Source organism: Hydra vulgaris, chromosome 04 (assembly GCF_038396675.1).
Source record: "Hydra vulgaris chromosome 04, alternate assembly HydraT2T_AEP".
Taxonomy (NCBI): Eukaryota; Metazoa; Cnidaria; class Hydrozoa; order Anthoathecata; family Hydridae; genus Hydra; species Hydra vulgaris.
In genome coordinates, this window is record NC_088923.1 from 1,787,538 (window position 1) to 1,801,796 (window position 14,259).

A 14,259-nucleotide genomic window follows, 5' to 3' on the forward strand; every position below is an offset into this window, starting at 1 on the left:
TGTTGGAAGCGAAGATGTTTGAAAAAAAAAAAAAAAAAAAAACGGCACTTTTCATCTCCCAGAAGTTTAAATCAATTTCGTAATAAACCTAAATGGCACAAAACGTACGCTTGAAATCTCAAGGACGTCCTACGGACTTGTGACGTCCATAAGACGTCGTATAGAGGTCTTCTCGGCGTCATTGTTTATTATCATTTTAAGGTTGTTCCTAAATCCTGGCCCAAAAGCCTAACACCCGGCCAGGTTGAAAAATTATTTTTAATATAACTTTTAAACTAAATTTAGAAATAATAAGAACATTTTTCATTATATTTTTTTCTTTGAATTAAACAAAAAATAAATTTTTATTATGTAAATAAATGTCATAAACCATTGGTTTCTTCAAATGCAATGGCTACCTAAAATATGCTATTAAAAGACTGAGATGGCGCACAAGCAACTTGATACAAGTGATCGCATTGATCGCTTTGTGACCAAGTTAAACGAGCAACACGGGGTTTTATACAAAACGGGACATCACATATATTTTTGTTATCAACGTTAGCTTGCATGCGATGTACAATTCTAGCACAAATGTAGCGACGATATAATGTAACAGCCGTAAAATCTACGGCATTAATGTGTACATTATTTATGAAAGCCTCCGCAAACATTAATGTAAAAATGCCACAGCTGTTTCCATCAAGTTGGTGAGAGGCATTAAAAGCAACTTTATTACAAATTCCAAGTTCATTATTAACAGAACATCTTGATGTCATATATCTCTTAAACATATCAAGGTTTAGACTGTTATCGCCATTAAGAGAATCTGCAATTCCAACTGTTTTATCAAGTGTATTGGCAATAAGAAGTATCCAGTGGCTGTTATTAACGTGGAGAGGTAAAAGAATCCATTTGTACTTACATAAACGGACTTTGGAATGAAGCCAACCATCAAGGTTTTTCTCGTGCCATCGCTGAGCCAAAAAAGAAGGAAGGACATAAACTAGGTTGGTTTTTTTGGCTTTATTTAAGTCCATTAGCAAGTTGAGGTAAGCATGGATTACAGCATCATTTAACCATTGGTTTGAATTTAGAGTTGCTAAATCTGCCTTATTAACCGTGGAACTACTAATAACAAACTTGTCTTTAGATGGCAGCCCATCAACTCGTGCTTCAGCGTCTTCGAAGTAAATTTTTACATAATTGCGTTATATTCCTCATGATTTTCAGAGACAATTTCTTCATTTTCCATTTTTGCCATTGTCGCTTTCGGCATCAGGAGCAGGATTGACATCGCAATCTCCAACTCGTGGTTTTTTTCTCCCAACCGTTGTTTGACAATACGCTTATTTCAACGTAGTTGTGTTAAGTTTATTGACTAGTTCTCAGATGTAACCGGTGCGCCAACTAAACGTTGCACAGCTTTAACATATTTTTACTGGTCGACATGAACAAGTTTTATTGAGCCCATTTAATTAAACCAAGTATACATTGTTACTGGTTCCTTTAACCAAAAAACATTTTAAACATGAATTAAATTGGATTGAACCGGTAGTTTCAAGAACAGTCTGAGCTCGAACATCTTCAGATGAACTGCAAACGTTTTTTTCTTCTTTTACAACATTGTTTTAAAAATCCTTAATCTAACGTTTCATTTCGGAAATTAGTTCTTCAAGTGATAGAACCTTTTCTATAAAAATGTTTTTTCTTGCAAGGGCAAGGTGAGGAAATTCATCTTTCAATAGATGATAGTCTCTTTGATCTCCAAATCCAAGATTAATGTTGTCAATAGAAACCTCCTCCCATTCATGAACACGACGCATGACCGTATTAAATCCTTCTGACATATTTTGTGTAACATCAGAATTTTCGTCATACAAGTTTTAACGTTCCAACACAACACGACCAATCTTGGTACCTATATGTTTGTGAATTGCATTGTCGTAGTATATCCTAAACGGTTGACTCCAGAGCTTTACTTTAGAACAATACATCTTTAAGTACATTACATCCGTTGGACAATGGAGAAGAGTTTGAATGTGATCGAGATACACGACAACGTCTGGGGAAGTAGCATTACGTCTTTTTAACCATTGTTTGGTTGCTATTAATAAATGATTCCAACAAATCAACTTGTTGATCTTGGGAAAGACATCTTCAAAAACATCGAATGATGTTTCACCATCAGTCGCCAGTGCACAATTAGATACTTTTAAAGCCGGTAGTTTTTCTTTTAAGATGTCAACAAAAGTCTTATTAGTACTTTGTAACTTTCGTTCATGAATCATAAACATTGCTGGTAAAACTGGATTTTCTGTAAAACAAACACCACGTATTAAAAGAACTGACATATAAAACTCTCCGAAGTTGAATGTTGTGTCATACGTCAATAATTGGGTGCGTTTTGCCATGCTTTAGAAGAAGTTAATTTATAAGAGTCAGTGTATCTTGCCGTCCTGCAACAACAATTAAGTCGAGAAACGTCTGCATCAGCCAAATGAAATTTGGAAGATCAAAAGCAATCTCGTGTAAGTTAGAGATGCCATCGTTAGATAGTTTTCGACTTGCGATTACCCGTTCTCTTATATTTCTAACTTGTTTAATATTTCTAAAAAGGGCATTAACGTTATCTGTACTTGTAATCGATTTCTTATACAAAAATGAGGCTTTATGATCTTTTACTTCATTGGCAATATATGCTAGTACTGAAGGTGCTGTCCGCTCTTAAAATCTTGTAGTAGATATTTTTTTACTATTGCCGTGTGGAAACGATGATGCAGTTGATTCATCACCAACATACTGCTCAACGACGTACGGATATTTAAACAAGTCGATGGCTACGAAAGAATAACGACAGAAGCTTAACGATGAACCAGTTTTAATTTGTGATTTGAACTTTCGCTTAAATATGAAAGGTTGCCTCCTAGGAAGTTTATCGTTTCCATTATTGATACACCGATAGCCATCAGCTACCCAATCATCTAAAAAATAAAATAAAATGTGTTATATATAAATTAATTTATTAATAAGTGATTATTTTACAAATAATGCTCCATTTTAGTGTATCTATTTAATAGATATTCAATTGTTATACAAAAGACATTAGATCATACCTTTTTTGCTATTTTCTTGATACCGATATATAAAAACGTCTCCTCCTTTTGGCTTGTGGGCAGTTTTCTCTGATAAATTTTTTTCGTTGATGTTCGCTAAACACTCAAGTACTTCGTCAATACTTAGCATACCCTGATACACAAAGTAAAGCTTAGCGGGAATGGAAAGCTCCATTTTATTTCTGTAACTTATCAGAGTCTTGTTTTCCAGCCTGCTGGAAGGCGGCATCTGTTATTCCTATCTTCAAAAATTCTGGAGAGCGATCTGATTCGTCTAACTACCGTCCCATAAGTCTTCTTCCTATCATAAGCAAAGTTTTTGAGTATTTAATTAACAAACACCTAATTTCTCATTTCGAATCTAATAACTTACTTTTTTACCACCAATATGGATTTCGATCTTCTCGTTTTACAGCTGATTTGCTAACAGTAATAATTGACAGGTTTTATCGTGCATTAGATGAAGGTGGAGAGGTTAAGGTCATCGCTCTTGACATTTCAAAAGCTTTTGATAAAGTTTGGCATGCTGGTCTTCTCCATAAGCTTTCTTCTTATGGTGTATCCGGCAACTTCTTTAAGATCATTGAATCCTTCCTTTCCAATCGTAGCATAAAAGTTGTCCTCGATGGACAACACTCTTCTTCTTATTCTGTAACTTCAGGGTTTCCTCAAGGTTCTATCCTTGGCCCTATACTCTTTTTAATTTACATTAACGATCTTCCAGGTATTCTCACATCTAAGGTGGCATTGTTTGCTGATGATACTACCATTTATTCTTGTCGTGATAAGAAACCAACACCCTCTGATTGCTTGGAGGGGGCATTTGAGCTTGAAAAGGATCTCACTTCTGCTACAGCAGTGGCTGGTGAACTTTAATTCAGGTAAAACTCAATTTTTTTCAGCCAATTGTTATCGCAATAATTTAGATCTTCCTATATTTATGAACGGTGATGTACTCGATGAGTCGCCAACTCTTCATCTTCTAGAATTAACTCTTACTTCCAATCTTTCTTGGAAACCATATATCAAATCAGTTGCAAAATTAGCATCTGCTAAGGTTGTATCTCTTTATCAAGCTCGATACTTTTATACTCCGGATTCTATTCTCTATCTCTATAAATCTCAAATCCGGCATTGTATTAAATACTGTTGCCATATTTGGGCGGATCTTCTAATGATGCCCTTTCTTTTTTAGAAAAGGTGCAAAAACGCATTGTAAACATAGTTGGACCTGCTCTTGCAGCCAACCTCCAACCATTATCACATCGTCGTAATGTTGCTTCTCTTTCTCTTTTCTACAAATACTATAATGGGCACTGCTCTAAAGAGCTAGCGTCTCTTGCGCCATCTACTGAAATTCATTCTCGTGTTACTCGTCGTTCAATTAAGTGTCATCCTTTTTCTGTGAATGTTCCTAAGTGCTCCGAAAACGCTTGTTCGTCTAGTTTTTTTCCTCGAACATCAGCTCTTTGGAATTCGCTTCCTTCATATTGCTTTCCTGATTCATATAATTTGCAATCTTTTAAGTCGTCCGTCAATCGTTATCTTGTTCTACAATCTTCATCTTTTCTCTTTCAGTAACTTTCAACTTTAATTAGTGGCTGCTTGCAGGCTTGTTGGAAGCGAAGATGTTTTAAAAAAAAAAAAAAAAATCTAAACAAATTTTCTGGCTTTATTGGTTTTAGTACTTCCTTATTGACGCAATTAAAAAGATATTTATAAATGAAGCAAATAAAATGAAATGAAATTAAACGCTTTATGTCTTATAAAGAAGTTTTGCGTTCTATATAAAATCCCACGCCCCACATTATGGTATAAGTAATTATCTTGGGCCGTGCCGGGTCGGTTTTTCGGCACAACCTAATTTCAATAGTTATTACTATTTCAGTAACATATTTATTGAGTTTACTTTGTGCTTTATTAACTGGAATAAGATTTATTTTATCTCCTTGCTGTTTTGCCGTTAAAAATTTCCATTTCGTTAATTGATGGATCAATCTCAGCAAAAACAGTAGATGCAATTTTTCTTGTTTTTTTTAGTTTTTTGTTTTTTATTTTACATTTATTGCTTTCCTTTATACAATATATAAAATAGTAAAAAATACAAATGAGTATATCAATTACAAAAAAAAAAAAAAAAAAAAAAAAAAATTAACTAAAGAATACGGAAACTCAAAGAAGACGATTAGGTCTTTTCGCAGAGAATCGATCAGATTTAAAACCAAACTTTTTTAATATTAATCTTATTTTGGGTATTTATGGTGTTTGGGGTGCTTGTAATAATTTATAAATAGAGTTTTTATCAGTAAGTTATAAGAAATTGATTCTAGTGAATATTTTTTCATGTCAATAGTTTTTAAGTAAATATTTTTTATTTATTTTCTTTTTATACTTTTTAATTAATGGATTTTCATATTTTTCGGATGTAAATTTTATCATTTTTTACAGTTAGTGCACTTCAATTTTCAAGTTTTATTTTATTCTTGTATATTAAACATTTTGGTTCTATTTTGTGGTTAAACATTTTTAATATTATATTCTCGCATAAACAAATAGTTTTCTTGAATTGTGTTATTGTAACTTATGCCATTAATAATTTTCTTTTTTTATTTTCAGTTCTTTAAAAGTGTCTGTCAGAATTGAACTAAAAGTTTAGTTCTAAGTCTACGCAATATTTCTTTCAGCAATTTTTAATTATTATACATTTTAATAATAATAATAATAATAATAATAATAACAATAATAATAATAATAATAATAATAATAATAATAATAATAATAATAATAATAATAACAATAATAATAATAGTAATAATAATAATAATAATAAAATAATAATAATAATAACAATAATAATAATAATAATAATAATAATAATAATAATAATAATAATAATAATAATAATAATAATAATAATAATAATAATAATAAAGTATCAATAATATTAATAACAGTAATAATACAATATAAATTGTATGTACTAGGGTTGAGCTTTTACCATTTTTTTACCATTTTACCAGTAAGTTTTGATGGTAAATGGTAAAAATTAAGAAAAAAGCGTTTTAAGCTTTTTTTGCCATTTTAATTAAATATTCAAGACAAACAAATTTTGAACTTTTTAATTAATTTTTCCATTACAAATGACGTCCTTAGCCAATTGATGCATCTTATGAATTAAAAGAAAGCGTTAGTGTTTATTTTTTTTATTCATTTTTTATTCAAATTTGTTCAATCATTTTTATACAATACTATTATTTATTTAGTCAAGTAGTACTTTAGTCCATCAACTGACACACATAAAAAAATTACAGTTTTCATAAAAAAATGTCTGGAGTCTGGAAACATTATGAAAAAGATCGTTCTGAAAGTGTTTGTAAGATTTGTGGGAACAAAACTCAGTTCACAGGATCTACAACGGGAATGTGGTACCATCTTGGTCAAAAACATGGGATAAAAAAGCTCCAGGACAAGACAGAAAAAAGAAAACCTGCAGCCAAAACAGCCCCCAAAATCTCAACATTTTATCAGAAGGAGTCAATTGGTGAAGTTCTTTCAAAACTGACAGCCTTGGACGGATTTAGTTTTAATGCTTTAACCAAAAGCACATTCATTCGGTCGGCAATGACAGAAAAAGGCTACGATTTCCCAAAAAACCACAAACAAGCCATTCAGCTGGTGAAAAACCATTCTGCCAGTGTTAAAGCTGAGTTGAAAAATCAACTAAACTCATTGTTGTTGACCGGAGAACGTTTTTCCATCACTCTGGATGAATACATATCCCTGAAAAACCAAAGATTTCTCAACATCAACATTCACCAGAAGAACAAACGCTGGAACCTTGGACTCACACGTGTTTCCGGATCTTTCCCTGCAGAAAAAGCAGCAGAAATTGTCTCAAAGAGAGTGGAAGAATTTAGACTGAACTTGGCTGATTGCTTTGTTTGTTCTGTCACTGACGGGGCTTCAATGATGGTCAAGTTTGGGAAAGTTGTTCCTACAGAACATCAAACTTGCTACACTCTCTGGGTTCATCTGGCCGTTCAGGAAGTTTTGTACGAAAAAAATCAGAGCAACGATTTGGACGAGGAAAAAGTGGAGAGCGACAATGACGAAAAGGAAGATTCAGATTCGGACAACGAAGAAAATTCCAGATTCATTGATGACGAAATCAATGAAAGCATTTCTCTCCCAAAGGTAAAAGTTCATTTCCTGTCTGTAATCATCAAAGTTCGGAAGATTGTCAAGTTGTTTAGGAAATCTCCAGTCAAAAATAATGTGCTGCAAGAAGAAGTTAAAAACACCACGGCCGAGATTCTCATTTTGGACTGTCGAACAAGATGGAACAGCCTCTTGGCAATGATTTAACAGTTTCGAAATATCAATGAACAAATTGGGGTTGTTCTTGCAGACATTTCTCCAAGTCTCATATGCACACAGCAAGTGTTGGACATCTTGACTGACATTGTTGATGTCCTTGAACCAGTAAATTGGCAGCTGAAGCTCTTTGCAGGAAAAATGCCACCCTGTTGACAGCAGAGAGAATCTTCAAGTTTCTGATCAATAAATTGAATCAGAAATATCCAGCCTTTGCATCAGAATGAAAGATGCTGCCTTAAAGCGATTTACAGAGAGGAGACAAGGCAACTTGGTCAGTCTGTACAAATATTTGTCCAACCCTTCACTGCCTTAACGAAATTGAAGAGCATGAAATTTTTCAACATGCATTCTAAGACTGTTCTTCAGAAAACTGCAAAGTCGTTGCTTTCGAGGCTTTTCCCCACATAAAATATTGAAATCCTGGATCAAGTAGAGAGAGGCAAAGAACGAAAAGAAGCTGAAGAATAACTTTCTCTCCAGGAAGAATTGGAAGAGGCTATCAAACATTCAGCCAAAAAGCAGAGACATAACTCAAATGATGAGTTTAAGGCTATTTTAAAAGAAATTATGTCTTTGAAGCCACCAGCAAAAGAGCTTCAAATCTTGAGCTGTTATTCAATGCTCTGAAAACTATCCCTCCTACAAGTGTTGAATCGGAGAGAGCATTTTCTGCTGCGGAACTATTTGTCACAAAAATTCGATCCAGAATGAGTGATGACCTACTTGACACTTTGTGCTTCCTTAAAGCCCATTTTTTGATGAAAAATAAATCCTAAAAATTGCAGTTTTTGTGTTTTATTTATAGCTATGTCTAAATTATGTTAAGGAGTCAAAAAAGCATGTTATTTCATAAGAATTTCTATTTTTTTAAATTTACCATTTTTTTACCATTTACCGGTAAATTCCTTTATTTTTACCAATTTACCGGTAAATTTAAAACCCGGTAAAAGCTCAACCCTAGTATGTACATATCATAGATAATAATTAAATATAATAATAACTTAAAATGTAGCAATAATAAGACAATAAATAATAATAATAATAATACAATAATAAAAAAATATAATATAGGTAAATTTTAAATAAAGCAAAAATCAAACCACTAGTTTGTTAAAGAAATTATATATCAAAGTCAACTTCAGCACAGAGAGAAATTATGAAGAAATACACTCCAACAATATATTTTTTAATTGAATTCTGTTGAGCAGTAAATAATCCATAACAAGGGGAAATTTATTTTTAGACTTTTTTATTAATGCAGGAATACACTGGTTCCATTGGGAAATACATTGTTGTTTTATGGAAAACTTACCATATTTAATTGTGTTGAAAAAAGAAGAGTATAGCTTACTATTTTCTGTATTCCTGGTGTGATGATTGTGAACTTCATTTGTTTTAATAAAATGATTTAAAAAAGTTTATTTTGGAGAAAGTCAAACACAAAAAGACTGTAAAACTTTACAAGATCATGGAGTTTAATGATTTTTAGTTCAGAAAATTTTCTTTGGACATCAGATAAAATTTTTTTAAAATATCAAATGTTAGGGTTATTGATAAATTGATTAATAAATACTTAATATTGACATATCAATAAATAATTCATTAATTGATGAATACTAAATTGATAAATAATTGATAAATACGTGTACTATAAAAGTTCTATTTGTCTGTCCTTCGTTTTTCGACTTAGTAAAATGTACAAATAGGTTAGTTATAAATCTAGTTACAAACAGGGTAGTTATATATCTAGAAAATAACAAAATAGCAGAAAAATATCAAGAACAAAATCTTGTAAGAATATATAAAAAAAACTTGTAAATATAGCCTAAAAATACTCTATTTAATACTATTTTCATAAAAACATAAGATAAGGATCCGATATACTATTATATGTTATATAGCATATGTGTTAAGTATTCATTTGACATAAAAGAGTTAAAAATATAAAAAGTCTTCGATATATAAAATAATTTCTTTAGTTGTTTTTTAAATAAATTTCATTTAAAGGAAAAATCAAAGTGTTTCAAAAATATTTTATTCCAAAGATAAGCTTCTCAAAATGAAATACTTGACTTTCAAAAATTAGTTTAAAAAAAAAAAAGTTGTTAAATTAGATTATCATTTCATTTAAAAAAAAGCTTAGCATTTCAAAAGAGGCTTGGCAATTCTATCTTTAAAATTAATTTGACGAGCAACATGCGGATGGTGAAGTGGTGACAATTTAGATTTATTGGTATTACCCCAGGAATTGTATGCATAATTTATATAGCAATAGGTAAACCAGAAATATAATTGTATTAAAATGTGTTTATTTACAGCATTTCTTGCTTTATACATTATTCCTATTTTTTAGCCACTGTTGCACAAAAACTCAATGTGATGTATCCAGCTAAGGTTTTCATCAACATAGAAACCTAAAAAATTAGTGTATATTTGCATTTTATTTACATTTTGTCTATAAAAAGAAGTTTTTTTCTTTTTAAAAGTTGGATGAAAAAGTATTCATTTTATCAACATCAAGCGACAACTTATTCATTTTAAACCAGTCACAAATTTTGATTAACTCAATGTTTATATTTTGAAACAATGTTTTTATGCATTTATTAGATAAAAAGAAATTAGTATCATCACCAATCATAACAGTCATTAAATTCGAGGCTTTAGGGAGATCATTAATGCAAATAAGAAAAAGGAAAAATCCTAGTATAAAACCCTAAAAGAATCCTCAAGTTAAATCTAATAAATCGGTAGATACAGTTAAATTACTATCAGCAAACTGTATACAGTTGCTTGAATAACTTTTAAGAAGCATTAAAAAGTTTCCCTTGATTCCATAGTACTCTAATTTTTTAAATAGAATTTTGTTATCAATTGTATTCAAGGCTTTTGATAAGTCAACCAAAACTCCCTACATATATTGAGATTTCTCAAAATATTCAGCAATGCTGCGGTTAATTTGGATTATTGGGTGTTCTGTTGAATTAGCTTTTTTAAATTGTTAAAGGGAAATTGATTTGCACAACTTTTTTGGCCTTTGAAAAAATTTATGTCACACTCTCTGATTTGTTGAATGTATACAGAACTATTGCACACGTATATTTATGTATGTTCAATATCTAACAGAACTATTGCACGCGTATATATGTTCAATATCTAACAGAACTTTTGCACACATTTATGTATGTTCAATATCTAACAGAATTATTGCACGCATATATTTATGTATGTTCAATATTTAACAGAGCCATTGCGTACATGGGGTCAAGGAGACATGCAGTGGATTAAAATTAGGATTGTTTGGCTGCAAAAACACTGCAAACCAATGACGTAGATCTCCAAGCATTTAAACTTCTACATCTTTAGCATCTCCAAGTTGCTTAAGGTGGCATTCTAAATTAATTCTAAATTAAGTATCAAAGGTATAACACTGGATAAAGAAAGTGCATTTGCCTGAAGATTACAAGTTTCATTGTCAAAATATTCTAAAAGATTGATAAAATTTTGAATCATCATCCATTTTGTTGGCAAGTGAATCAATGTTAAGGTCACCAAACACTTCTTTGAAAGATGTCTTTTTTTCCAGAAGGCTTCGAACGATAAAGTAAGTGCTGTTCTATCTTGAAGAACAGTCGCTGATCACAGTCTTACCACATATGTTTGCATTTTTTTCCGAGGCCACAGAAAATTTGAGAATTTTCCCCATTAATTCACGTCACTTTAAAAGTAAGCTATATTTATTTAAAAGTAAGTCATTTATTATCATATGCAAGAAAAAAAAAGAAACCGAAATTCCTAAAAAGGACGCAATAAGATCTTTTTTAGTCCAGCCATCAATGTATATTGTGAAGCGCTCACCTTTTATGAGTTCTATGAATTATAATGTGAGTTCATAAATTTTTCTTGTCAAAAAAGTAACTTTTTTATTAAATAGGCTTGTAATTTTGGCAGAGGCAGGTATTGGAAATTTACAATCCAAGGTATTATCAAATTTTCTAAAACTTGAATTATCCACCAATGTCACTGGATCGCAATTTGCAATTATCATTTAAATAAGGGAATTTAGTTGACTTTAATGTTCATGCGGTGTTTCTACAATTAATGCATTAAAACAACGTCTGGCTCTGACTTTAGGGCTATTCTAATAGAGTGGGTCCACTTTCATCCACTGCTTTTCTCTTTATCCCTTAGTGCTTTTTTTCACTTGATTTTTTTAATCCGACTCTTTATATTCAGAAAGACGATTTCTTGTTAAATGAAGCTAGAAAAAGATAAATAACTTTGTATAACTTATTTTTATACTTACATTTTATGTATCTATTTATTATATCTATATTATTATATCTATATTAAATCTATATTATTATATTTTATGTATCTATTTAATAAGTTTGTTTACATTATTGAGTATTTTCTAAAATGATAAAATGAGTTCTTTGTTTCAAAATAAAAACAATTCATCAAACAGATAAATAAACAAACCTTAAGATTTGTTGGGTTCTTTCCACACAACTTTGCATTGCATACTTTTTCACCATGTAAGACTAAACTGATTTGTTGGATGACGCATCATAATTAAACCATTCAATCAATCATACTAATCTGTTAAACCATTAAACCAATCATACTGATCTATTCCTCTTTCTATTAGCACAAAGTTTACTCAAACTCATTGTGTAGTTGTGTTTGTTAACCGCCTCTTTTAAATTGATTCGAATAAGTATATTCAAATAAATATATTTGAACTGTATAACAACTTTATTCGAATTAAATTCTAATAATTATATTATAATATATATATATATACATATATATATATATATATATATATATATATATATATATATATATATATATATATATATATATATATATATATATATATATATATATATATATATATTAAATAATTCAACTCGTTTTAAAACTATTCTGTTCGAAAATGAAAATTGTCATTTTTGTTCTGTTCTTGTTCTTAAAATTAATTCTGTTCTTGTTTTCGTTAATGAAAAGCATTTTTTTCTTTTTTCATTTCGTTCCTACGGATTATGGCTTAATGCACTTAATTTCAGGCTTAACGCTTTGAAATTGCTTAACCGCTTAAACGCTTAGAAATGGTTTAAGCTAAGTAAAATTTTCTATTTGAATGGCTTCTTAGCAAGATCTGCAATGAATTGTGTTTTTGCAATAAATTTCCTCACTTAGTTGTGCTCATTATTTTCTTACACCTGATTCCATTCTCTAACTCTATAAATCTTTTATTTGTCCTCGCATAGAGTGCTGTTTTTGTATTTGAGTTGGTTCTTCTAATTAGGCAAAGTCCAAAACGCATATATTATAAGACCTGCTCTAGCTGCTTAGCCTGAGCCTCTGTCCCATCTTTGTAAGATTAATCAATGTTTTATAAATGTTTTTATTGGCAATTTGATTTCAAAAATTTTTGTTTTATATTTTCTAATTGTTAATATTTTTGTTTGAATTTCAGAAATCTAACTCATTAAATCCAAAAGGAAATTTAGAGTATGAAAAAAAGAAAGAAATTTTCTTAGAAGAAGCAAAAAAAGCTAAAAAAGAATTTGCAAACAATGAAAAAGTAGCAAGTGAGATGTTTTAAAACCTTTATAGTCACAAATGTTATTCAAATGAACTAAGTTGTATTTTATAATTATTTTATAATTGATTTGATTTTTATAATTGAAATATAATTTGATTTTATAATTGATAATTATTTTATATTTATAATTGTTTTTTAAAATTATTTTAAAATTTTGAAACCATAGAAGGTATAAAAGGTGTTGGAGATGGTTTAACTCAACTTGTTGGTGGCATAAGTAGTGGAAGTTGGCAAGATATGCTTCTCGGTGGCCTGGGTGTTGTCGGAACATTGGCTAGTTTAGCAGGCCCAACGGGAGCTGCATTTGCAAATATATTGAGTCTTGTTTCAATGGTATTTGGACTAATTGGAGCATCTAAAGGTATACATATTGTTAAAGTGTTTATTTACAAGCATTTAGTGTTTATTAAATAATAAAGCCATTTATATCACAATGACCATATTTAACTTTTATAGTTTAAGTCTAGTTTTTCAATAGAGCTTAAGGTGTTTTAGATGTTTTTGCGCGAAAATCTTAAATCTTGCATCTGTTGTATATTGTGTATAGAAATTAACTCTAATGTTGTATATATGAGAATCATAAATGTCTTCGCTTTCTATACTTTTAAAAAAAATAAGTTCATGCTGTCTCTTTACATTAACAATTTAAGGATTTACTATAAATAATTTTTCAAATAATTTTCAAATAAGGATTTACTATTAATAATTTTTCAAATAACAGATGTAAATCAATAATCATATTTATAATAAAGATACCGGCTGTGTAAATCAATTTTAAAGCCTTTAACAAAATATAAATTTCCATCCATAAATTTGTATTAAGAGTCTCTAAATATGACCTTGGTCTGACAGTTATGCCTAACCTCAATAAGAAAACCTATGCAACACAATATGCTTCCAAAACCAGCAGTATTTTGGGATGGATGAACAGCGGATTTCCAAGTAAGGATAAATTTATACATAACCTATGATAGACCTCATCTAAAGTTTTTTATGCCTGCATGTAATGCTTACTCAAAAAAAGATATTAAATGTGTTGAGCTTGTTTAACATAGGGCCACGAAAGTCTCTCACTCGCTTATAAAGTTTAATTATGAAAAAAGATTTAAAGTTTATAATCTAACTACTTTGACAGAAAGAGGAGCACATGCAGTTTGCATTCAGCAGTACAAACAG

At 30.3% G+C, this 14,259-nt stretch overlaps 1 protein-coding gene across 1 annotated transcript in view; it reads left to right on the top strand.

Moving 5' to 3' along the window:
* LOC136079510 (uncharacterized) overlaps positions 1-14,259 on the top strand; it is a 101,493-nt gene that overhangs the window by 15,368 nt on the left and 71,866 nt on the right. The window contains exons 2-3 of the mRNA XM_065795249.1: positions 12,955-13,069; positions 13,250-13,444. Of these exons, the coding sequence (XP_065651321.1) occupies positions 12,955-13,069; positions 13,250-13,444 (310 nt within the window). The remainder of the gene's footprint in view (positions 1-12,954; positions 13,070-13,249; positions 13,445-14,259) is intronic.